The sequence below is a fragment of the Cyanistes caeruleus genome, chromosome 4 (genome assembly GCF_971803275.1).
Source record: "Cyanistes caeruleus chromosome 4, bCyaCae1.hap1.1, whole genome shotgun sequence".
NCBI classification, from domain to species: Eukaryota; Metazoa; Chordata; class Aves; order Passeriformes; family Paridae; genus Cyanistes; species Cyanistes caeruleus.
The window spans coordinates 37,763,874-37,787,855 of NC_141704.1; the positions used below are offsets into that span (position 1 = coordinate 37,763,874).

Below are 23,982 nucleotides of genomic sequence, written 5' to 3' on the forward strand. Positions count from 1 at the left end.
TTAGACAGCAGTATATGCTCGATTTTAGTCCTCCTCTGATACATATATAAACGAAAGATGCATGAGGAGTAGAAACTAAAACCTAATTAGACTGTCAGCATGGTCTTAATTACTTGTTTTAAAAGCTGAATGGTAAGGGCAAGGTGGCTTTTTCTTCAACAAAGGCTGGTTCTTTTGCTTCAACAAGAAACTAACTGTTGTTTAAGGAAGAATGGCGTTTGTTTTTAGAAGGAATGTGTTAATAGTCCTTCCTATCAACACTCCTAATGTCTCTCAGATGGTAAATAATCAGCCCATGAGCCGACTTCACTTAGTTACAACTCCTATGGCCTTTCAGCTGATGAGTGAACATCCCATACAAATGGAGCTCTCTTTGCTGTTTCCAGGGGGATATTCAAACCATCTTCAAGCAATTCCAGACAGATTCACCCAGCTGTTCCTAGGCTCAGCTGGAGCAGCTTTAACCTACCAAGAGCAGTAGCAGTTAGAACAGTTTCCTAGGACTGGCTTGTTACACTAGACCAAAGCCATACTGCAGGATACCGAGGATAGGGGCACACTAAGAAAACCTGCCTGAAGTAGCAGCTCCAGCTCTCCTGTGTTGTTGCATACAGCAGTGACCTACAAATACCAGAAGGATAAGCTGTCAAATGCAACTCTACCAGAAGTCACAAATTGGAAAGGGTCACAGTCATTTCCAGAGGAGCTCTAAAGCAAAGTAATAAATAATATTCAGAAGTTCTGGATTCTAAAATAGGCTATGGTACTTTTCTGTTGGACAACAACACAGGCTCTGCTTAAGATCTGGAACTTGCCTATTGCAGTTTAAAAGTAGTAGTCGTAAAGAATGAAGTCACTACATTTAGGGTAGACTACAACTCACCTTTTCTGTATTTCTGAAAAATTTGTCATGTGCCAGAGATGACAAAATTTCAGGTCATGCTTGATTGTCTGGAATGTTCAAAACTTGTTATTGACAGCTCCAGAAGCATTGTGCAATACTCACTAATTGATAATCAGTTGGTGTATGAAATTAGTAGTCTGCTAGTCACTGAGTGCAGAGTAATTTACGTGGGGAAAAAGAATCAGAATTATTCATAAAGACAGCTCTTAACACTGAAGTAAGAAATCTAAGACTCATTCATTGGCAAATCCCTGAAAAGTTTTGATCATTCTTTATAATGCAAGCACAGTGTTAGTCAAAGGGTAAATAAACTATTCTTGAGATTCTGATACACAGCACATGACTGTCTTCACCACATCTCAATAATTGATATAAATATAGAATGGCTGTTTATACAATGAAAGGCTAAATAAGCTCACAAAAGAGGCTAAGATGAGATAAGAGGGATTTATAAAGCAAAAATGGTGTGGCAAAGGGATAAGAAATAATTATTGATTGTTTCTGAATGCACAGACTGATCAGACACAGCAAAGAAGGGATAAACAGCAGATTTCAAACAAAAGGATGTTCTTTTTCTTACAGCACATCATTAAATTGTGGAACTCTTTGCCACAGGATGTTGTGGAGGCCAAAAGTGTTCAAAATGGAATTAGATACATTCCTGAGGGCTGGCTCTGCTGGCAGCCATGAAAAGCGATGGCTCAGACACAGCTTTTGGTTGAGGAAATCCCTCCATTGTTAATCCCCTGATAATTGAAGTCCCCTAAATTGTTAACTGCTTATGGCTGATATCACAAAAAGAAAGATCTTCTTTTAAATGTTGTTTCATTCCTCCTCCAGTTACCAGCCATTCACAGGGACAGGATGGTGGACAAGTTAAATGAGCCTTTAGTATAATCCTGCACATCTATTTTTATACCAGCATATGCAAGGTTATTGCTTTAATTGGGATAAAATTTTAGGATTAGGGAGGAAAATTCACAGAGTTCATGAGAAGAAAGTTCTTTACCTCTGAAGTCATCCTTGGCAACATATATCAAACAATTTTGTATATATTTTAATTTGTAAAGTCTCGATGAAGCAAAACTAATGTTCCCAGGAAGGGAAGATCTCTCTCAAACTGTGTAAAATATAAAAAACATCCTTAATTTTACATACTTTCTTCTAGAGGCAGATAACTAATTTCCTCTGTTCCTTGGAAATTCCTCAGATGATCAGGAAAACAAACCCTTCAAAATGAAACACAGTTGTCTCTGTGTTTAATGATTTAAAAGGCTACTCTTAGTACACTTAGGACAGAGTCCATCCTTAATTTCCTATAAAATTATTGTTCAGCTAAATAAATACAAGTGAGTTTAAGAGAAGGAATTCATGGCCTCAAAAAGAAAGGAATTAAGTTCAAGTTTTAATGAACATGTTAAGCAAGAAGGAAATGCTGTATGATATTAAACATTTGCCTTTAGACAGCTTTCTATATAGTATCTTGGATGCCTCAAGGAAATGGTTTTACAGAAGCATCACAATAACGTAGTTGCTCCCTGGGGCAGTTGTTTCTCCTGATTGTGGCATGTACTTCCTGCCATATGGACAATCCCACTCTTTCCCCCTGCCCCCCATCTAAAGATCTTCAGCCAGGACTTAATTACCATGCTTTCAAAATGTTAGGGAGCTGTGTGTTTTAGGGGCAGGAGGAAGAAGGGAACCAACATTTCATTTGCAAGAAGTGGCTTTTCAAAAGCACTGTTTGAGGTGCATTAAAATAACCACCAAACACCAAACATTCCTGCACTTTTGTTTCCCATAGGATTTTCATTCCTCTTTTTTCCAAAGTAGATGACTTTTCTTTGTAATTTGCAATTTGGTATTTATGAACTATTTGTGAAGAAACAACAAGGACAACATATGAACCCTACCATAATAAAATACAGTGTGCTTACATGCATACACACATGCAAAACAGTGTTTTAGAAGTTTAAGAATGAACTTCAGCCAAGATACCTCTTTCCCCCATCAGTGCCCTACTGTATGGAACAATGGTTAAATATTGTAAGAGCTGGCTGAGTGGCACTGGCATGAAATGATTACATTTCTAGATGTATAATCACCTCTGGATGTGACAGACTCACCTATAGCAGCACAATTCTCAAAAACTGCATTTTCCAGTTTCTGGAGCATGTCAAACTGACACCATGATGTGATGGAGAGGGGAAAGTGACTTGAGGTCTAATCCATATCCATGGGTCTGGAAATGTGTTCCTGTGCTTGCAGAAAGCAACAAGGGCTGTGAAAGTTACTTACTTAGTGTTCACTTAGTGTACGTACAGATGGATTTGGTCCATTAGTCCCAATTCTCCATTTATCTCAAACAATGACAGAGACCTCTCCAGCAAGCAGCAGAGTGCTTGGTTTGTGCCACTGGCAACCTGCTAAGTGTGAAAACCAGGCACAAGCTCACCAAATGTGTGAGGAAGCTAGAAGAGGAAAAATTTAAAGGAAACAAAACAGGAAGAGGAGAAAGTTTGCCCTCAGTAACACCTGTTGCATTTGCCATTGGTTGTGAAACCCATACACACCTATAAACAGGTATCTGTGGGGAAATCAGCCATCCAAGCATAGATGCACAGCCTGGGATGAAGAGTAGGAGAATCCATAGGTTTTGTCCCCCAAGATATGAGTATGTACCAGACTCCCATAAAAGATCAGGTGAATCCAGTCAGACCTTAACCAATCCCAAACTTCCCCATTGCAAGCCAGTGTTCTAGCATGCAGGTCTGAGATGGGGAACATAAGAAAATTTCATTAAATCCATTGGTAACTTTTCATTGCTGTTCCTATATGAGTCTAGGTTGAAAATATGAAGACAGCATAGTGATAAGGTGCAGTGCACATTTATAACTGGTTGTACAAGCCAAGCTAATTTATCAGCATGAGGATCTTTACAGGTGAAGTTTTCATTATGCTTTTCCCTTGAAAAATAGAGTACTGCCCTGAAAAGGGTGAGGGAAAATTACACCAATTCATTTAATTTCATTTCAACTGATTCTTCAGATCCAAAACTTTATAAAGAAAGGCTGGGTTCCAGAACTGCATTTACTTTCCAGCTTTGCCAGCTTCTTAAGTGCACTCATTGTGAGACAAGTTGAATGCTTTAAGCTGATTCAGCAGCTTATCAATAGCATGGAAGGAATCTGTACCAGTGAACTTGGACTTTTCTAGATTGAAGAGTTGAATGGGAGTCTTCTGAGAATAGAATTCAAAATAGTTTCTGCCATTTTTTGCTGCAGATAATCAAGATGACAGTGCTTTTAGTAATTTTTCTCCAGTAAAAGTAATGTTTAAGAAATAAGCCCAGGATGTGGAATCCTCTATTTATAGAGAACCTAACAATACACACATCAGTTGTTTGTACAGTTTTATTGTTCTTGAAAGGTATTTTGAAAAGGCCAGTCAGGAACTTAGAGGGAAATCTATGCTGCTTCTACTCTTGGTTTCTTTGATTAAGAATGACATTTTGTTTATTTTGTGGTGACAGTGTACTTCTTTGCTTATTAACTGTTGCATTATTCCCTATCTCATTCCAAAGTATTCAGCCAAACAGGCATTAATCAATAACAAATTTTTGTTACTGTCATCCTACTGAATAGGCTTTCATCCTACTGAATTTGGTTTTCAGTTAGGCCTTTAGTTTAGGCAAGCATGTAGTGACAGTTCTTGACTTTCTCCATAGTCTAGAAATAAGCTGGAAAAGTCACCAAGCCTTGACATTTTTATCAGTACAAAATCAACTAAGTCAGTGGCATTACAGAGATGGTACAGTCCTGATGGAGCTGTAGACATCTACAAAACAGACCTTTAGACTTGAATTGATTTTCTAGATTCTTTCACAAGTGCCTGAAGAAAAACAGGCACTTCCACAGTGGAATTTATCTCCTTCCAATGTACAGTAGGAGTAGGTCAGATGAATCACATGCTGGAAATGCCTGTTTCTTTCCTGTGGGATTCAGCCTCAGGTGAGTTGAAATCCACTCTTGCTGGTTTAACTGTTTGTAAAGACTCAGTGATAGAGAAGCCACAATATCTTTACAAAAATATATCTGAATGCTTTATTCTCTTATTGCTTGGCAATTTTTCCTATCTAGGTTTAGTTCCTATAGTTAAAACCTATTCTTTCTTGCTCTGTTTACATAGACATGGAGAACAGACTGTTCTCTCTCTTTCTGTAGTGGGTCATATTTTTATGTCTTTTTCTGTCTCCAGTAATTGTAATCCTGAACTCAATCTTCATGTCTGTATGTTAAACAAGTTCGTGTTATGCAACTTTTCTTTACTGGTCATATCTTCTGGAGCTCTGGCCATTCTCCTTGCTTTCCTGCAGATTGATGCTGGTTGATAGGCATTTGGCCACTCCAGCATTGCTGAATTTACGAGTTATACTTTGTATTTCACCAGTTAGATTGCTATTTGCACACCCCATGATGATTAAAAGTTTTATGTCATCATCACCAGCACAGATAATCTATACTGTGAAAAGGACAGCTCAACTATCTTGTTTGGACATTACCAGCCCAAGAAGGGTGGTACTACAAAACCCAAAGAGATAAAAAGCTTTCATTAAATGTATTTCAGCTACAGTGATTAAATTTAAATAAACTTCAGCATGAGCAAGCCTTTTCTAATTGAATATCTGAATGTGCATTCACACACACATATGAATTTGTCCAGTTGCCTCTCTAAGGGGCAGTTTAAATCAACAGAACTGTTTTTATGATAAGAGCATGTGAAGTTCGGTAATCCATATGAAATATTCCTCGACAGAAGGAAGAAGGAAATTAACCTCAAGAATGACCGTCTCGGTCAAAAAACGCTAGGGAAAGAGAACTTGTGATAACTTGAAGACAGCCTTAATTGACTCCTTTAGTCAGCTGGAATGATGCAGAAGGGCACATAAGAGGAAAAGTATGGGCTGGGCTGAACTCACAAAACCCCTACTGTGCATTGTTTAATGTCTGTATTTCATATCTCAAAGTTCCCATTCTCCCAAAGGTTCAAAGAAATCAGGATGGAGATACATATACTTATAAAACCAACCCACTGTTGCCAACAATAAAACACTTTTTATTTTGACTTTTTTTGTTGGTTTTTTTTTATGTTCTGACATGTTACTGCACAGAAGTTCAGAATTTCATTAGTATTAAAGTTCATCTCTGACCTTTCACCTTTTTATGTGGAAGAATTAGTCAGGGAGAAAAAAACATTCCTCTTTGCCCTGACTTGCTTATTTTGACTCTCTCAAGAATTTCAGTCTGGGGCTATTTGCCAGAACTATATTTAGCTCTGAGAGGAGAAAAAAATCTCCCTCCTTCCAAAATGCCACCATACACATTTATCTCTCAGCTTTTACTAAAGACTTGAGGTTTAAAACACTCTGGATTAAATTTATCCTAGTAGGAGTAAAAGCTTTTCTATGCCAGTTTATACTTACTGAGAAAAATTGACCTTGAGAGCTGCTAGCTAATGAACCTTCTTATTTTAAAAGTTCCCAGTGTTTTAGAGGTGAAGAAAGCCAGAAAGGCATCCTGTAGAAGGCAAAATTTTAAAATTTTTATGCCATAAAATGCCAGCCTGTGATAGTTATGTGTTGCAGAATGTAATAAGGATGACAGGAACTTGAAAAACACTGGAAAACTTTATCTGTAACATTTACGTACCATGCAAGCAAAGCGAAGCTTCAAGCATTCTTGAATTTTATGCTTGAAGGCACAAATTTATTGCTTATGGTGGATAGAATAATGAAATTCCTCCGTGTCATAACGTCACAGACCCAACCAGGTGAATTGTAATGGAAAGGGCTACATTCCTCTGACAACAACGGTGATTGCCAGAGGCAGAGGCAGCCTTCTCATTTATGTTCACTTAGAAAAATTTCAATGCAGTGTACATTCATGTATCGGATCATTTTTGGAACAGAGGTACCTACCCCTTTATCAGTCTCTTCAGTTTGTACATTTATGGACCACATGTATCAGAGAACAGCAGTACAGTTTGCAAAGCCCTCTGTAGGCAATCCCACAGTGGCAGAAGGTTCCTTCCTTATCTGCTCGTTATCATTTCCATCGCTAGCCACACTGAAACGCTGTCAGAGCTCCAAATGAAACAACACAACCAGTGTGAACCCTACCACGTTTTGGCAGTAGGATAATGGCCATGGTTACACAAAGCCAACACTGGGAGCAGGGCTGGGTGGGGCTTCCTCATCCATGTGAAAGGTTCAGTTGGACAACACTACACGTGAGGACAAATTCCTGGTGTATGGAGCAGAGGTGGTATGTTGGGCTGGAAGTGGCTGGGGGTTTCTTCTCATGTTCTCTGAGCTCCCACCATAGGCAAGAACATGCAGAACTGAGGGAGAATGGTAAGAGAGACAGAGAGTGCTCTGGATGATCTGTGTCATGAAAAACATGACAGGGAAGGGGAGGGAAAGGGAAGTTATGGGAAGCAGGATGAGGCATTATCAAAAAAAAAAAAAAAAGGCAAGGAGAGAAACATAGTACAAGATATGAGGAAGAGAATGAAATAAGAATAGGAAAATCAAGAGTCAGGAAAGTTAGAAGAAATGAGTAAAAATTTGCCTTAAGGGAAAGAACACAGACATAAAAAAGTCCATGTAGCCAGAGAATCAGTAGCTGAAGCCAAGTGCTGGTGTCATTTCCACTTGCTGACGTACACTCAAAACTGTACCCCAAGGACAGCTTATAGGATTCCCTTTGTTACGATGCTGACACAGCTCCCAGCAGTGAATTTAAACAAGAGGACAGAGAAATGAGGACCTTTAATATATTGTGACATGTATTATGTTATGTAACTGTTCATCACTTCCAAATCTGCACTGCTCTGAGTGTTCCTCTCACACAGGTAAATAAAGCTCTTCATGGTAATGAGAATAATGCTACTCAACCAAAATAAAAATGTTTCAGAGTTGAGTAAAACAATACTATAATATTTTTTGCCTATAAAACTGAAAAATGCATGATATGCTTTTTCCCCTTCTCAATTACCCATAAGTAAAAACAGTGTTCTATGTTACATTCATTACTGGTTATATTACAGATTACATACACTCATACCGGTATGAGTGTAAGATGAAGGCAATTCAGTGGTCCTCTGGATTTCCTTCTAGTGAATAATACATCCATTGTTGCTTGAATATGCATTATCCTGAAGTATTCATAGAGTCCTGCAAGCTGAGAGCTTCACTGAAGTAAACCAGAGGTTTCCAGTTGTTTAATATTGGGAACATCCCACAACACAAGCAGCTTTGGATAGTACATCAGCTTAAATGATCCTTACAGTTTTAATTCAATTCAGCTAATTTTCTCTGAAACAAAGACTCCTTTACACTGCCAGAACAATGACATGGGCCTTTATGTCAGCATGAATCCAGCTCAACTACATCACTGGCCAAGAAAAGGCTATTGTTCTCACCTTTCTTCTTGTATCTAGTATTTCAGCAGGCTTTTTTCTCAAGCCCTAAGTCTGATATCATCCATATGTTGTATCTGTGTGGAACAGTCTTTGCAATATGTTGGAAAATTATTTCTCTTACTTGAACTTGCTCTGGTAATTTTGAATCTGGGGACATAGACTAGTGTGTGATACTGTCACTAAAACCCAAAGTGATTAGAAACACTAAAAATCCAGAAGGCTGCCTCCTTTCATTTGTTGACATTTTACTACAAAATGCATCATTAACCAAACTTGTTTAAGAATTTTAGCACAAAACAGAATTTGGCTTTTAACTCATCTGCTTTGTTGAGAGTGTCATAATGTGATAGAAATCTAAATACCAGATTCAGGAAACATTCAAATGGTTGAGACATCATGAAATTCACTTCAGAATCAAAATCAAGTTCAAAACTGTGGAAATAAGAGTTGGGAAATGTTTCTGGATCTTTCTGAACAGCTCTGAATTTGCTTTAGTTTTGTGATTCACTTTTCTAGGGAGAAAAAAGTTGCTAAAGTTTCAGATTTTTCCCACATTTTGAAAATTCATGGCTTTGCATATCAAAGTAGTAGTTAATTCCTATAGGTTTATAATCACTTGTCAAAATAATCTTTGTCACCTTTCTTCTCCATAAAAGTTTCCTAAGAAATACAGTATTTAAACAGGAAAATTCATTGCTACTTACAGAAGGTTAGAAGCAGGATATCCTACTTTACTCCTTCTTGGTAAAAACACAAAACAACAACAACAACAAATTGAAGAAAAGTATTCTGTTAACATATGAAAAGAAAACCCAAACAGATGTTTTTCCCTATGTCTAAGGTACTTTCCTGTGTTCATCTTCAAATATGTCATATTATGATACACCTAAACTGAAATGTTACCAGGATGGATGGTGGGTTTTGATAGTGCATGAAGCAGCATGCAAAATGTTGTTTTGTACACTCCCGTATGCTCTTTGGAAATCATGGAAGGAGTGGAAGAATCTGAGTTTTAATTCTTAAATAAAATGAAATATTTTATACAATAAAGTTGTGAAAGGTGAAAGCCAAAAGCCATAATAAAGTTGTAAGTCAGGCTACATAACAACCCTCTTTGTTTTTCAATCTATCATCTTCATTTACAATAAGAGGTTGCTCTTGCCAATTCAGCAATTTTTTGTTCTCTTCTTTGGCAGATGTACATCCAAGGAAAGCTGCTTTTTGCCAACTCTATTATCAATGGGTACAAGCAGTCTACGGACTGCTAAAAAAATAGCTAAGACAAAGAGTGATTATCACATGGATTACTTCCAAGTGATTTCACGTTCAGGTATTTTACTTTCCATCAGCACTTGGTTTTAATCATTTCATTCTGAGACCTTTGGCTTCTTTGTTTAGTTTCTTAAATATAAAACGCTGTGACTCAGCAGCAAGTACAGCAGTCTCAGTATCAAAGTACTTGGGACATTTTTGGTGTGTTTACAAGTTCTCCATCTTGTATATATTCCTTCCTGTCCCATTCAACAGTTTGGGCTGTCTAAACCCAGCTGCTGAGTCACAGAATCTTTACTGGTAGTTACTGTCAAGGAGGAAACAAGAAAAGACAGAGAGGTCCTTGGCTCATCCCGTTTCTTTGTGCATGTCTGACCAAGACTTGTTTTATGGGCTGTTATATTTTGGCACTTGTCATAAAAATTTAATTGCAATTAAAGGAGAAATTACTTTAGCCAGTTGTCTTCTAGCAATTAGCTTCTTCACCTCATTAATAGTTGCAGGGAAACTTTTGAAATACAACCTAGAGAAACAGCAGGAGATGGTCAAATACCTCACATCCTCATACTAAGCATACAGCTCCTGGAGGAGCATTCCCAGGAGCTAAAGCATGTGCTGCAACAGTTGGCTCTTTCATGGAAGTTTTCAAAGCAGAAATAAAGACAGGCAGGAAAAGGAAATAATTGTAACTTCTGCAATTTATTTACTACGTGGCTTTTGGGAACCATATAATTATTTTCAATTTAAAGCTGATGCAAGCCAGTAATCAAACTGAAACTTCAGAGTGCCTGGAATGAATGCAAAGGTCACTGTCTTCCATTCTTGATTTAACCAATACATCATGCAGGCAATGATGATGATGATGATCTATTAAGCTACTGTTAATTGCTAAGAAGCAAGTGATAACAGTGACAACAAAGCACACAGAATATAGGCCAAAATGAATTGTGCAGTCTTTTGCTGAGCTGCTTTCAGCTAGCTTAGACAGGTCATGGAAAGTCTCTTTCTTAGACTTATTTTTAACTTAATAGAACAATGTATTTCATTTATATCAAACAATGGCATATATTATATTTGCAGTCCATTCATCTCTGAAGGAAGCTTGTCACTTCTTGTGCCCACAAAGCAATTACTGGAGTGGTAGGGAAGTCAGGGATTAAATATAACAGATAATTAACAATAACATTTTCAAACACGTTAATTACTAGCCTACCATGCTTTCTCTCCAAGTCAAGTGCTCTTGATTGAGGTCTGGACGGATCAGCTTTAGGCTGGGTGTTTTTGCAAACACTTCTGTGAGTGATTCAAAAAGCTACGCTGGCCTGTGAAATTCCCTGTGCTAGTTTTCTATACTAGAATTTTCCTTAATATTTTCCACTGTGGCATCATCCTTAAATGCAACTTTAGAAGCAAATAGCAAATGTATGCAGTTGCACAGACAGGCATTTGCCTACTCTACACCTACATATAACCCATGTCAGGTGTGGTCAGAACCAGCATGATTATTCTGTGTGCTTCTGCTCCTTGCTACCACAACACCATGACAAGAAATCCTTAAATGGACTGGGACATTCCATGGGGTTCTTTCATGTGCAACTGTGGTACAGGAATAGTTCTAATGAAGGAGAGGGTGTTGAAGAGGCTGTGTGAAAACCAAGGCTAGGTGACACAGCAATTTCCACATACTCTACCATAATTATAAAGATGCTGCTGAAGATGAGATTAACTTCATCCTCAAGTTTCCAAGAGCAGAAGCTTCTGGTATTTTCCCATCTTGCCAGCTGATCTCCTAGCCTCAAAATTTGCCAGATACTCAACAAACAGGTGTATATGCATGTTCTGTTCACTTCCTTTCTTTCAATACCTTGGGTCCACTATACAGGACCTTTGAACTCGTTCCTGCTGTACACCATTCTGTGGGGAAGAGATCCTGTTGAGAGCTCCAGGTTAGGGAAGATACTGCACTCCTAAAAAGGAATTAGCATCAGTGAAAAACTGAAGATCTTGCTTTTCACTGGGAGGATTAAAAAAAGCCCTGTCATTTCTCTATCTGTTCATGGAGTGATTTCTTGTGAGACAGCATTTTCTTGTTTGTAAATCAGCTGTTTCTTAATGGAAGTAAGAAAACAGGTCCTAATCTGCATTTATTTTTTTTCCCCTTCATTTACCTGTGGTACAGGAATAGTACGCTTCATTTACCTGTGTGATGAATTAAGCATGGAGACGGCACAGATAACTGACCTACTTCGGTTGATGGCCATACTTTTAGGAAAAAATAGCTCTTGGAATCCTCTTACAAATCTCTCCTCAAAATTTGCTTCCTTTAGGAAGCCCACCAATACCTTAGTGAATGTAAGCAGAAACAACCATCTGTAAGACTTACGGGCTTCATCATTCAGTACGTTTTTTGTGTCTTGTCCATTTGTTTATACCTTGAGAGTCCATTCCAGGTTTCATCTTTACTATATCATAAAAGTACAGACTATGCTCCAAAATTAAGCTTAATACAATACAGCTGATTACATGTTGGGATCAGTGGAACAATTTAACAGTAGTCTGAATGACCGGCTTTTTAGGACTGGTTTGGATCCACCTCACGCTGACCCAATACACCAGATTCAGGTTACTTGGTATGGTGTGAGTACTTTGAATATGAAGCAGCACAGCAGAAGGATGAGAAGAACAGGTTTTAATGAGAGAAAGAAGAAATACAGCAATACAACTGATACAAAAAGTACACAATATAACACAAGAGTCTAATAAATTAGCAGAAAATTTGAGAAACAGGAAGAAAGTTTCAGGTGGTTGAAGAAAGAGGCTTGCTCAAAAAGATACAATCTTAAGTCTTCATAGATATATATACATTCTTGGCAGTATAGGAAACATACAGTTCTAACATAGAAAATACTGACTGAAGTGTGGTATCAGTTCCTGAAGGATATTTGCATATGGTACATTATGAAGTATACACACAGGCAATTTAGCATTCAAGAAGTCTCCAAGTAAAGGAAAACATTATGGATTCCTTTTTGGTAGACAGACATCTCCTTCTAACAGCAGCAATTGGATCTGTTCAGTATTCAATATGAAAAAAACCACACAAACCTGAAAACAGCAAACAGTAAGCAAGAACTTTTGCACAATGAATTATGCATCAATTTGGCAGCAAGATTCAAAAGATAAGAAAAAATACTCCTCCCTCACCTCTTGCCTTTCATGATCAAATTATTTCCCTTCTTCCCTTCAGTAACTTTTTAAGCTTTCCTTCCTGGGGATGTGAATTAGGTGAGAGTGGGTCATACCTAAGTGAGAAGAGTGGTCAATAGCTGTTGACCCTAAAACCAGATCAGGGAATGTTTACAGGAAGGGGTGCACATCAGCCTCCTGATGCTGCTCCTACCAGCAGCAGAACACAGCCTTTGGTAAGGTCTGACACAAAAGTCTAAGCATTAAGAGGGAACCAAAAAGCTCCAGATAAAAGGAGCCACTCTGCCCTGTTGCCACTCTTTTGTCACTTTTGAAGCCTACAAAGGAAGGCTGTCTCTTAGGAGACTATAGAATATAGTAAAATATATCTACTGCAGAGCACCTAAACCCTGTTTCTGGATTAAAGATCTACCTGCTACCAGTATCCTCAACTGACACATTATTTTCTTCCTAAAGCCCCACCTACACAGGCATTTAGGTGATGCTAAAAGGGGTTTTGCCAACAGCTACCACAGCACAGAGGTCTCTGAAGGATCATGGGAAGGTACAATGAGAAGCATATGACACACAGAAAAACATTCTTTCTTCAGTAACCACTTATTCAGAAAATAGTAACCAGTGCTCATTACTAAAGTGCTTGTACCAAGGAGTCAGCAAAAAAATACTGCAGAAACTATTGCCAGGATTGCTTAAAGTTAATTTAATCTTCAGGATGAAAGTGGAATTATAACTAAAATTCTGTATTAAAAATCAAGCAAAGTGCTCATACAGCATTTTTGCATCCCTGTATAAGCATTCTTTATTCCATTTAATCATTACTAATTGGAGGATAGATAAGCCACATCCACTCCACCTAGGCAACTGTCAGGGATACAGGGTACAGAGAAAAAATGATACAGGCATTAATTAGTAAGGCAGAATTTTATTACAGATGCTGAAGAAATAATAGCAACCAAAAAGACTTTAAAAGTGGTTAGCATTATAGGTGAGAAAACTACTTCTGAAACTAAGGAAACCCAGGCACAAATTTTAAAATTGCTTAAAAATAACCCTGGTGATGTACACAATTAAATATGTAAAAAACACTTCACGTCCTGATTCATATCCATGGGAAAAAGAATGTAAATGAGGTAAATGAAAGTACAAAAAAGAGAAACAAAATAAATTGTAAAAGTATCACAGGCAGGAAACCCTATCACAACACAAGGTCAGCATCCAAGAATGTCTTCCTGTTACTGCCTACATCCAACCCAGAACTTGAGATCTTGGAGCCCTAGCACAGCCAGCCCCCAGGCTTCACACCTGCTTTAAGGACCTGCTGATCTAAAACCTCCTCAAATGAACCGTGTTTAAAGCAGCATCAGCAGCTGGCAGGGTGGGTGCAGGGGAGACTCCACAGAGCCAAAGCACACAAGTTTTCATTGCAGTGGAAGGAAGGAGGCTGACTTCACACAGAACTTAATGGAAGAGATGCAGGGATTGATTACACACAGATTGAGACAGCAGCACCAAGTGTTTCTGTGGAAATGAAACACAGATAAACTAGAGGTTTTTTTTAAAAAAGCTGCTGAAGACTACCAGTCTGGTGAGCATTTCCTGTCTCCACATGGACAAGAAATTGTGGATCCTTCCCAGTGTCTGCAAAATTCAGAATGTATCATGTGATTCCTCTCTGTAGCCCTGCCAGAAGTCTCTTGCTGCAGTTTGTTCTTTTGAACATTTCCTCTAACATTTTAGCTCTCATTTATTAGCCAATTAAGCAACAGCTTATCAAGATTATTTTCTTTCCCTTCCCTGTGGTTCCTTGGCAATCTATGCTGCCTTTAGACCCTGTTTTGGGAAATGCTAAGACTTAGCAGGCAGGAGATGTTGAGGAACATGTATTTGTTTACATGTTTAAGACAGGGCAAATGGGCATACAGGCACTCAAAGCAGCTCAGATGCAAAGCCTTGATAAGTGAAAAGCGAAGCAGCTCTTCTAATAAAAGATGTAAAATCAGGTTTTAAATACTTCCACATAGACTGTTTGGTAGAATACAATTCTTTTTCCTTTGGATAGCAGGAATTAAGTTTCTGTTTACCTTTCAAGTAAGTAACTGGGTACTTTGATATGAGAAAAATTCAACCTCTTTGCCAGACAAACCTTACAGTGGGATACCTAGAAGTACACATCAACATCATAAGGGGTGTGTGTGAGTGTATGTGTATATATATAGATTCATATATATTTATAAAGCTTATTCAAACCCCTTAAATTAAGATATAATTTGTTTATGCTCCTCAATAAAAATTCAAAATTGTTCAGTTCAGGGAGATTTAGTAATACTTGTATTCTGAAAACACATGCTCTTTACCAGTGGGAAAGGTTTAAGCACAACTGCTAGATCCCAGTGCTTCCTAAGCTTAAGATCAGGCAGCTGTGGAGCCAAAGCACATTGGCACAGCAGCTGGAGAGTACATGTTCAGCCTCTACTGCTGAAAGCAGCAAGCTTGTTTAGGGGAAGGCAGCTCAGCCACGACTGTGCCACCCTCCTGTAGAAAAGAACAAATAAGGCTCATGTAATGAGGAACATGTGTTTGAGGGTCAGTCTTGCTGAGAAGCCATTACCATCTTATAATCATTAAAGAGGGAAGGAAATTCCTGGGAGTGAATGTTCTGAAGTCCAGGAAGAAATAGGAGGCCAGGTTGAAATGTAGGTCAAAGCTTCCTGGAAGGAATGTCAGGACAGACATTGCACCAGCCCTAAGAACCTTTCTGTTTAGAAGTTTATGACTGAGAATGCACAGCAGCACCTTGGCATGGATTCCCTCTAGCCTATCATTTCATAAAGTTTAGACAAAGGCCTCTGAACTGAAGAAAAATAGTGGCCAAATTCCTCAGCAGCTGGCAACAAAATACTGGAGAAGAGCTGAAGGCAGCTAAGAGGGAAGAGAGAGACAATCAGAGTAAAGGACAGACCTAGTAAAAACTGGAGCTTTGAAAGACACCTGCAGAGTCATCACATCTAGCTCAGCACTCCAGTGGTCACCCACCTCAGGAGAACACTTTGAAGAAGTGGTCAAACCAGAAGAGCTTCTTCAGCCCAGGCCCTATCTTTTGCAGTTTGGCCACCAATGTTTAGGTTTCTTTTGGGGATAACTTACCTGGTGCATTACAGATAGCCCTGTAGGTGAGAAACAAACTATAAAACCCTCTCCAGCTGAGGCCTATGAAAAGGAAAGGCAGGAAGGCAAAAGTTCACGAGTGGAATTGTATATGACATGGATGCTGCAATAGAGGAAGACAGACAATAAACCCGAAATACTTGTGAAACATCCTGTTCCTATTTAGGTTTCACTCAGCACTGCTCTGTGATCACTGCAAGCTTTGTGCAACTCAAGCACACAGGTGCCTGCAGACCACCCGTGAACACCCACACTGGGACATGAAAAACTTGGACTACAATGTCATAGTGAGCAGTGCAGGAACAGCCAACACGAACTTGTTTAAATTTCACCAGCTGTGCCTTTGGATGAAAGATCTACAGGACAGTTTGTAGATTTCTGGCTTTTATCCCATAATACAGTTAAAGCCTGTTATTATTATTATTGAAACACAGATACCAAACATTATAAATAGTCCACATTTATGGTGCTTCTGTTGAGATCAAATGCATGATTCTCTGTCAGTAATGGCTACTGAAGATATTAAGCACTGACGTTTCTCTTTTTGTTTATTTAGGAATGGACCTTTCCTTAATAGCACAAAGTAACGGAAAGGATTGGTCACTCTCTCTTTTGGAAATCTGAGATTTTTTCAGTTCTCATCCATGCAGCTGGAGAAGGTTAGGAAGCAATCTTTAAATATTAAGATTTGAGCACAGATCAAGCCAACTAATAACACTTATTTTGGGACCTTGTACTAGAGTCGCAGTTATTTTTAAAATGCAACTTAAAAAGTTTTTCAGTAAGTCACAATTATTTATAAGAGCCATTATACACCAAGAGTGCGGTATAAATTTGAGCTGCTATAGATTATTATTTCTGTTTTGACTGTATGCTCCCCATTACGGTGCTGGCCTGCTGTTTCAGTTTTCAAGTGAAAAAGTCAGTACACAACTCTAAATCTAGTTATTCATGTTACAAATACATGTAAAAAGATTTTGTGTGTTATTTTAAAACCTGAACCTCTTAAGAGTAGTAAAGTAAAAAGTAAAGGGAGAGGACCATGGGTGTCAGAGGGTCCAGAAGGGTGAAACAAAGAAGTAGAAAAAAACCAGGCACAGTAATTTCAGTTTTACTGGCAGTATCATAAACAGTTCCTAGAAACTTTGTGGAACAAGATGCAAATGGTCTTGGGCAGCCTAGGCCTCAAGAATAACAACATCAACAAAAGGAATCACAATGAGTAAGGAAAATAATGAGCGGTATCATCCTCACTAGGACTGAGGAAGCCAACTGCAAGTTAAAGCACTGATGCACTTCCAGTCCTATCTATCCATATCCTAAATACTGAGTGGTTACAAAAGCCAGTCTAGATGAGGGACTGGTATTTCATGTCCATGAAGTTATTTAAGCTGTCACAGAAATGCATCCCCTAAAGCAAACTGCCCATGAGGCCTTTAAGATTTAAAGCTGAGAAGGTACAAGGGTCAAAATATGCTGATCACATGAAAGTGTTCGAGTTTTGGTCCCATTCAACCCTTTTACAATAAGCCACTTCGTAACAGAGAAACTTTTTCCTTGTCTAGTAAATTGTAGTCACTTTTTCAGAATGCTGTGTTCAATTCAGAAAGTGTAACATGGACTAACATTGCGCTCACCCTGTGTTCTGATAAGCTGCCAATAACCTGGGCCATGGCAGTGTGAAAGGGAAGGCAGCACATTAAGAACAGCTTCATATCCAGCTATAGCTCAACCCAGATTACTTTATCTATCTATAAAGCAAAGTTCACGGGAGGTAGATTTCACCCCTAGCTGTGACTGTGTCTTATCACACTTACACTACCACTACCTCTTATCTGATTTCTGCACAAATTTCCAAGTCAAAGAAATCAAATGCGTTTTTAGCCTTTAAAATCCAAGGTGGCAAAATAAACACATATATAGGAGGGAATTAAATATAATGAGAAAACTAATAATGCACACCACCGTGCATTTTAAAAATTAACCACAGAGGCCTTCAGTCTGATCTCTGATATCCATATATCCACTGCCATATTTCTTGTGTGATAACGTATTTTGCAGTACATGCTTATTCATCATAGCCCAAAAAAGCTCTGAAAAGTCAAGCTGAAATTTAAACAAGTGTTTGGCATCTTTAGTTTGTGTTAGACCAGGTGGCAGCTGTTGGGAGATAATTTTGTTTTAACAACTTTTTGTTTTGTTAACAAAGAAAAACTTTGTCCAACCAAATCCTGCTGACACTGAATAAATATTTTTCCTCCATCAGACCAAATATTTTCATTTGCCATGCTATTAGCTAGAGTTGGAAGATCTGAAAAGATTTTTCTTTCTATATGGACTCAAATATATTTGAACGGTTTGGTATTTTATGGGAGGTAATACTCTGCACTCCTGAGGTTAGTCTGGAGCACTGCACCACACTTTGGTCATTATACATCCAAAAATGGAGGGATTTCTAAGGAAGGCAAACAAAAGGCAGAAAAACATGACCTCTGCAGAAGGACTGAGGAAAGTGGAAAATCAAAAAAGTTTATTGACAAATCTTCTCGTGTGTACAAGATGGTAATGACAATATAAAGATGACCACATGCTAGCACTGGAACTAGGAATATTTGACCAAATATGAGTCTGAGCAAATCTACGGAAAAGGATTCCATTGGAACCTGTTAAGCTGACACCCACCACCACTGGGTCAAAAGCCCCTGCACCAGAAACTGCTGAGGAATAGCCTGGAGAAGTATCACTACACATAGTCTTCTCCATCGTCTGCTTAATCCCTGCCACAGACAAGATCCTAGAGCAGCCTGGCCCTTTATACTGACCAAGTGCCATTCTCACACTCTTGCTCTTTCAGATGAGATAGTATGAAACCTGCTAATTCTAAAACACAAATAATCCTGGGAACAAGCCATTTGCACAACAGCCACCCTTCACAAAATACTTTAAAGGACAAGGGCAGTTTAGTATACTTGTCCTCTTGTTTATTAAAAAAAAAAAGGAAAAAAAGAAGAAAGGGATAACCTACGTGATCACAAAATTTATTGTGGGCAAATAACTCCACACAGTCCACCATATAACTGGGTTTTTATTACCAAACAAATTAATGAGAAAGTTGCAAATTTGACACTTCTGAAAAAATTAAAATTCCCAATATTGTAACAAACAGTCACACAGAGACAGGTGTGCTTGGGAAAAAGTCTAAAATCTCAATAAAACTGGCTACTCTACCAGATTCCATCTTGCACTTAGAAATCTAAGTACAAGATTCAGTGATTTCCAGCAATCCTCTGCTGGGAGTAAAATGGTTTCATTTCTATGACTGATGGCAGAAGCCTTCACATTTGCAAATCTTGCCCATAGTCAACAGAGGCACATTTAATTGTATTTGAAAGATGCTCTTGTATCTGTAACTCTCTACATTTGCTTCCATGATACAACCGTTTAATTTCTGTCAAGAAAACATACATTTAACAAAAGGGACAAGTTACCTTCTTATCACAGATCTTTGTCTAGATTTAAGTCTTTACCTAGATCTTCAGCTGTAAAGTGAAGCGATATAAAAAGATGTAGTGTTAGACTGCAATCCAATCCAAGAAGCAAGTATAGTCTTTGAAATGCTTTCCAGGTAGTATAGATGGAGAAGAAATTATTTAACCCTTGTTAATTGTACTTGTTTATTTACTTCACAGAACTGCTAATTGGAAATGGGATAGGGAAAATGCATTTATTGTTAGCTCTGCTCTTCCCAAAGGATTTTGGCTGCTGATATTCTTTGTTAACCCATAATTTAGTATGGACTTCCTGCTAAATGTTTCAAAAAGTTACAAAGCTCTAAGAAGCAAATGTTCTGTTTTCACAAAAATCCCTATCTCGGGTAACGAGCCAAAGAACACAGAACAGCATTCAGACCTTGACATGCTCAATATATTAAGACAACTCATAAGAGCTAATGCACACTTTGGTGTGTTCATAAACATTGTTTTAAAGGCAGTAATAAATTATGAAAAAAAAGTCTGTCAGGTTCATGAAGGAATCTACAGCACGTATATACAGTCCTTTCAAATGACATAATTATGAGGAAATCTGGATCATAACAGAGTGTATGACATACATAGAGGGAACCTGGTTATCAAATCAAGAGAAGTCAGGCTTTGTGCTTTGTACACAGTTAGCAATATTTTTCTTCAGGGAGAATATTAAATAGATTAAAATAAATGACCTGATGGCTGTTTTATACAGAGGTGATGAGGGGCAAAGAAAACAAGTGAGCCCAGGTGCTCATATGGGCAACTTCTAAAACTGCATTAAGTAAGACCATGGAAATCAGTTAAACTGCTTGTAGAAAATCTTTTTGTTCAAACTAGGATCAGGACTTCCGCCAAAAAGTCATCGTTTGATCATAGCCATGCCTAATGTCAAGGCTGTAATTTCACACTACACCATCTTTGCCAATAATGTTAATGTGGGCAATCCTGAGCCTCAGGCCAGCAACACAGTATGTGCTGATACAGGCATTTGTAGGTAACTGCTGTTACTGCATTGCTGCAGTAAGAATGGTGAAAAGCAAAAAAGCCTAAAAAAGGGTGCATTTTTGACCCAGGTGGACTCATTAACTGGTTTATAACACGGCCACAAAACCCCATGTTGACACATCTGCTGGATAGAAATGAACAACTCACGAAGGATGGGTTTTTTTAGGCCAGTTTCATTACCAAGATCAGCATATAATAAAACTAGGCCCCAGGTGAGCCACCAAAGTAGATTCTCCAGGATTTTCACTAAGGACTGGAGCAAAGGAATAAAGAGATAGCAGCTTATATAAATGTGAGATCTGTCACCGATTTCAGTACCAATGCAACTCAGGCTACTACTGACTTCATCTGAAACTGTGTGCACAGTGATAATTCATATCCTAAATATGATCACATTTCCAAGTTGGTATCATAACCATACACACTGTAAAATGTGATTTGGATCCCACAGAAAAAGGTCAGGAGTACCCTTTCTGGGATACACAATATCAGTTCATGAGATGATGGTGGACGAATTCATGTAAAAATATTAATGGAAGATACATTTAGGCTGTCAGAACAATTAGCTAGGAACAAAAAATATCTGGGCACTTTGTGAACTTGAGGATCTCAAGTCAAGAATGAGGAAGACTTCTTCAGAAGCATGGCCAATGCTTCAAACACAATCTATCCAAAGCAGCTGTTCTAGACTTGGTAAAAAAAAATTGCTTTCCACAGAGAAAATAAAAGTGTTTCATCATCTCAGCCTAATCTTTAGTACAGAAGAATATACTCTACCACTAAGAGGAGGCTTATCTTCTGAATACACCATGAAAAGCATCTGATTATTTTGTTTTTTCTACAACCTCCTCAAGACATCAACCACTCAGCTTCCAGTCACTTACACAAAATAAAGGGCACAGAACACAGTGTTACTGGTCAATGAAAACTGGCAAAACGTTCTCTTCCCAAAACCTGTGTGTGAAGGAGAGGACAGGCATTATACAGTGAAAGAACACTGTAAGTCATATTCTCTTCTCTATCAATTGATATTTACCTCTTTACCATCTGTGAAAAAGTCCACATATTTCACAGTGTTCATGCAAAATTGCTAATACAGGCCAGGGAATAGAAAGAGAACACTTGTTTTCAGACATACCGTCAAGAGTTCCATCCTAATCTGCTGACCTGCGTTACCTTCCCCATTTTCCATGACACCAACCTAGGAAAGATATTGCTATGCACCACCAGCATTTAAAAAAACTCTTTACTCTATAGAATCTGCAAAACCCAATACATACTCTAAGTAACTGCTGCAGTACTTTGTCCTGGAAGTGTATCTGGGTCCAAGTAGAGTATTCTACACAAGGAAGTGATGCTCTCACCATTAGAGACACGGGAGCTTTGCTTCATTTTGTGTCAGAGAGCAAAAGGAAGAGAGGGCAATGAAACCATTAAGCAGCTCCTCTGTGAGCATCAGTTTCCTGCTCCTTGTAACACCACCAGAGATAAAAAAGGAATTCGCATGACCTCATATCAGACATCCAGACTTCATCATCAGTTAACTAAGTTACAAGAAACAAAACACACAACTGTAGTTCTTTCATGGATTCTTACTCCCACAGGTTAAAGCCACGATCTAAGCAAAAGTGAAAGAACATTAGTGAAAAGCAACTATGGCGTTCAAACAAAATGCAGCATGTTGTTAAGCTCTCAGATAATTTCCTTTAAGAAAATTACTTCAGGACATAAGCAAAAATGTACAATTGATCATTATATCAAATGAAACAATTACATTAAGGTTCAGTTTACAAAAGGTTAACAAACAATTAATAGCTGGCTTAATAGGTGTTTACTTCTCATCTCTGTCAATCCAACAGATAGGTTCTAGATGTCTATAGTACTTTCTACTGGTGTGCTTATAACCTTCCCTAAAATTTACTAAGAACACATTTCTCTAACATGAATTACAACTGATACAAATAATTTATTAACCCCTCATAAAATTCTAAATAAACTTTAATATGAAGCATGATTAATTTTATACTATTTCAGCCCCATACCCCAGGAGACATCAAATACTAGCTCTTTCAAGTTTTTATTTAAAATTCTACATTTTAGCTGGGTGCCACATCACTAGTCGCAGAATCACAAATGCCTATCGTGGCTTAGCCAACACACTGCAGACACAAGAAGTGAATCAAAAGTGGTGGGGGAAGATCACAGGGAACAGTTCAGGTTCTTCCAAAAGAAATGTCCTGGCTTTTTTTTGTTGGAACAAACACTGATACCATGATAAAATAATCAGAGAGAAAAAAAAAATGGAGTCTGTTGTAAATCAAAGCATTTTTCCTTCTTTTTAGAAACAAGAAACTATAATATAAATAAATAAAACAGAAAACACAAAGGTAAATTCTAACCCCCCTTACTAGGATCTTAAAAAGGGACCAGCCATCTCTTTTTTGGATGCAGCCTAAACTTCTCTTACCTGCAAAATTTCAATATACTTAGAAGTCCTATTTAGTGTATCAGTCTTACGGAACACGATGTATTATATTTAAGTCTCCTTTTTTCCATCCAGTATTTTCAGCTTCAACCCCCACCTTAGGTTTTTTTTTCCATCAAACCGCCTGCTGTTGGTTTAATAAAGTTGGTTTAATAAAAAGCTCAGACTTATACTTTTCCTTCACTTTCAGAGCCTCTCTCTTCATTTTCACAGTTCTCCACAAGGTCTTCATTCTCCTGTGTATTTTCTTCCTCCTCCACCTCCTCCTCCCCATCATCTCCAAAAGTCTCTTCCTGCATTGTAGTAAAAGTGAAAGACCTGGCAGCAACTTGTGCAGCCAGACCAGATGTGAAGTTAAAATCTGTTGATATGTGGAGCTGGGCCAGCCTATCCTTGATTTTTGAATGTAAGGTATCCTTAGAGGGAGGCTGTGAAGCCTCTACTCCATCCACACTGCTCGGTTTGAGTTCTTCAGCCTCCCCTTCACAGTGATAGTACATTCTTTCTTCTGCCCCTGTAGAAACATCTTTAGCTGCAGTACTGTCTTTGTTTTTCTCCATCTCAGGATCTTCATACAAATACTCTGTCCTGCTTTTATCAGCAGCATTCACTTCTGGATTAGAATCTTTTTCTTCAGATTTATCACAACTTTGGCTGTAGTCCTGCTTTTCTGTATCTGAATTCATATGTGATTCCACATTATTTAGTAGCTTCAATGGTTCTACAGGAGACAAGGGTTTCACTGCAGCTTAAAAAGGGGGAAAAAATTAAATGATAACTAAAAGCGAGCTGCTATATAAAAATAATTTATTTGCCTGAAAAGATGCAAGATTATAAGGGCTAAAATTGCTTTAAAAAATCCCAAAGCAACAGAAACGCAACCCACACCAAAACTTAAAATAAAAGTGTTTCTAATCACAAAGCTGAAGTGAAAT

The 23,982-nt window shown here is 38.2% G+C and overlaps 1 protein-coding gene and 1 long non-coding RNA gene across 5 annotated transcripts in view; one reads left to right on the plus strand and one right to left on the minus strand.

Moving 5' to 3' along the window:
- The window catches only part of LOC111933889 (uncharacterized), a 49,766-nt gene that overhangs the window by 23,063 nt on the left and 2,721 nt on the right, over positions 1 to 23,982 (plus strand). The window contains exon 9 of one of the 3 annotated variants that reach the window (XR_015286455.1): positions 16,587 to 16,689. The exons of 1 other annotated variant lie outside the window; for it this stretch is intronic. This is a non-coding gene — a long non-coding RNA (uncharacterized LOC111933889). Of the gene's footprint in view, positions 1 to 386; positions 6,029 to 16,586; positions 16,690 to 23,982 lie in introns of those variants that run through there. One more of the 3 variants, XR_015286454.1, reaches the window with a different exon arrangement.
- Positions 22,135 to 23,982, minus strand: part of VEZT (vezatin, adherens junctions transmembrane protein) — a 50,741-nt gene continuing 48,893 nt past the window's right edge. For both annotated transcript variants that reach the window (XM_086887716.1, XM_086887717.1), the window contains exon 12: positions 22,135 to 23,795. In XM_086887716.1, coding sequence (XP_086743842.1) covers positions 23,215 to 23,795 — 581 coding nt within the window. In that variant the 3' untranslated portion in view covers positions 22,135 to 23,214. The remainder of the gene's footprint in view (positions 23,796 to 23,982) is intronic.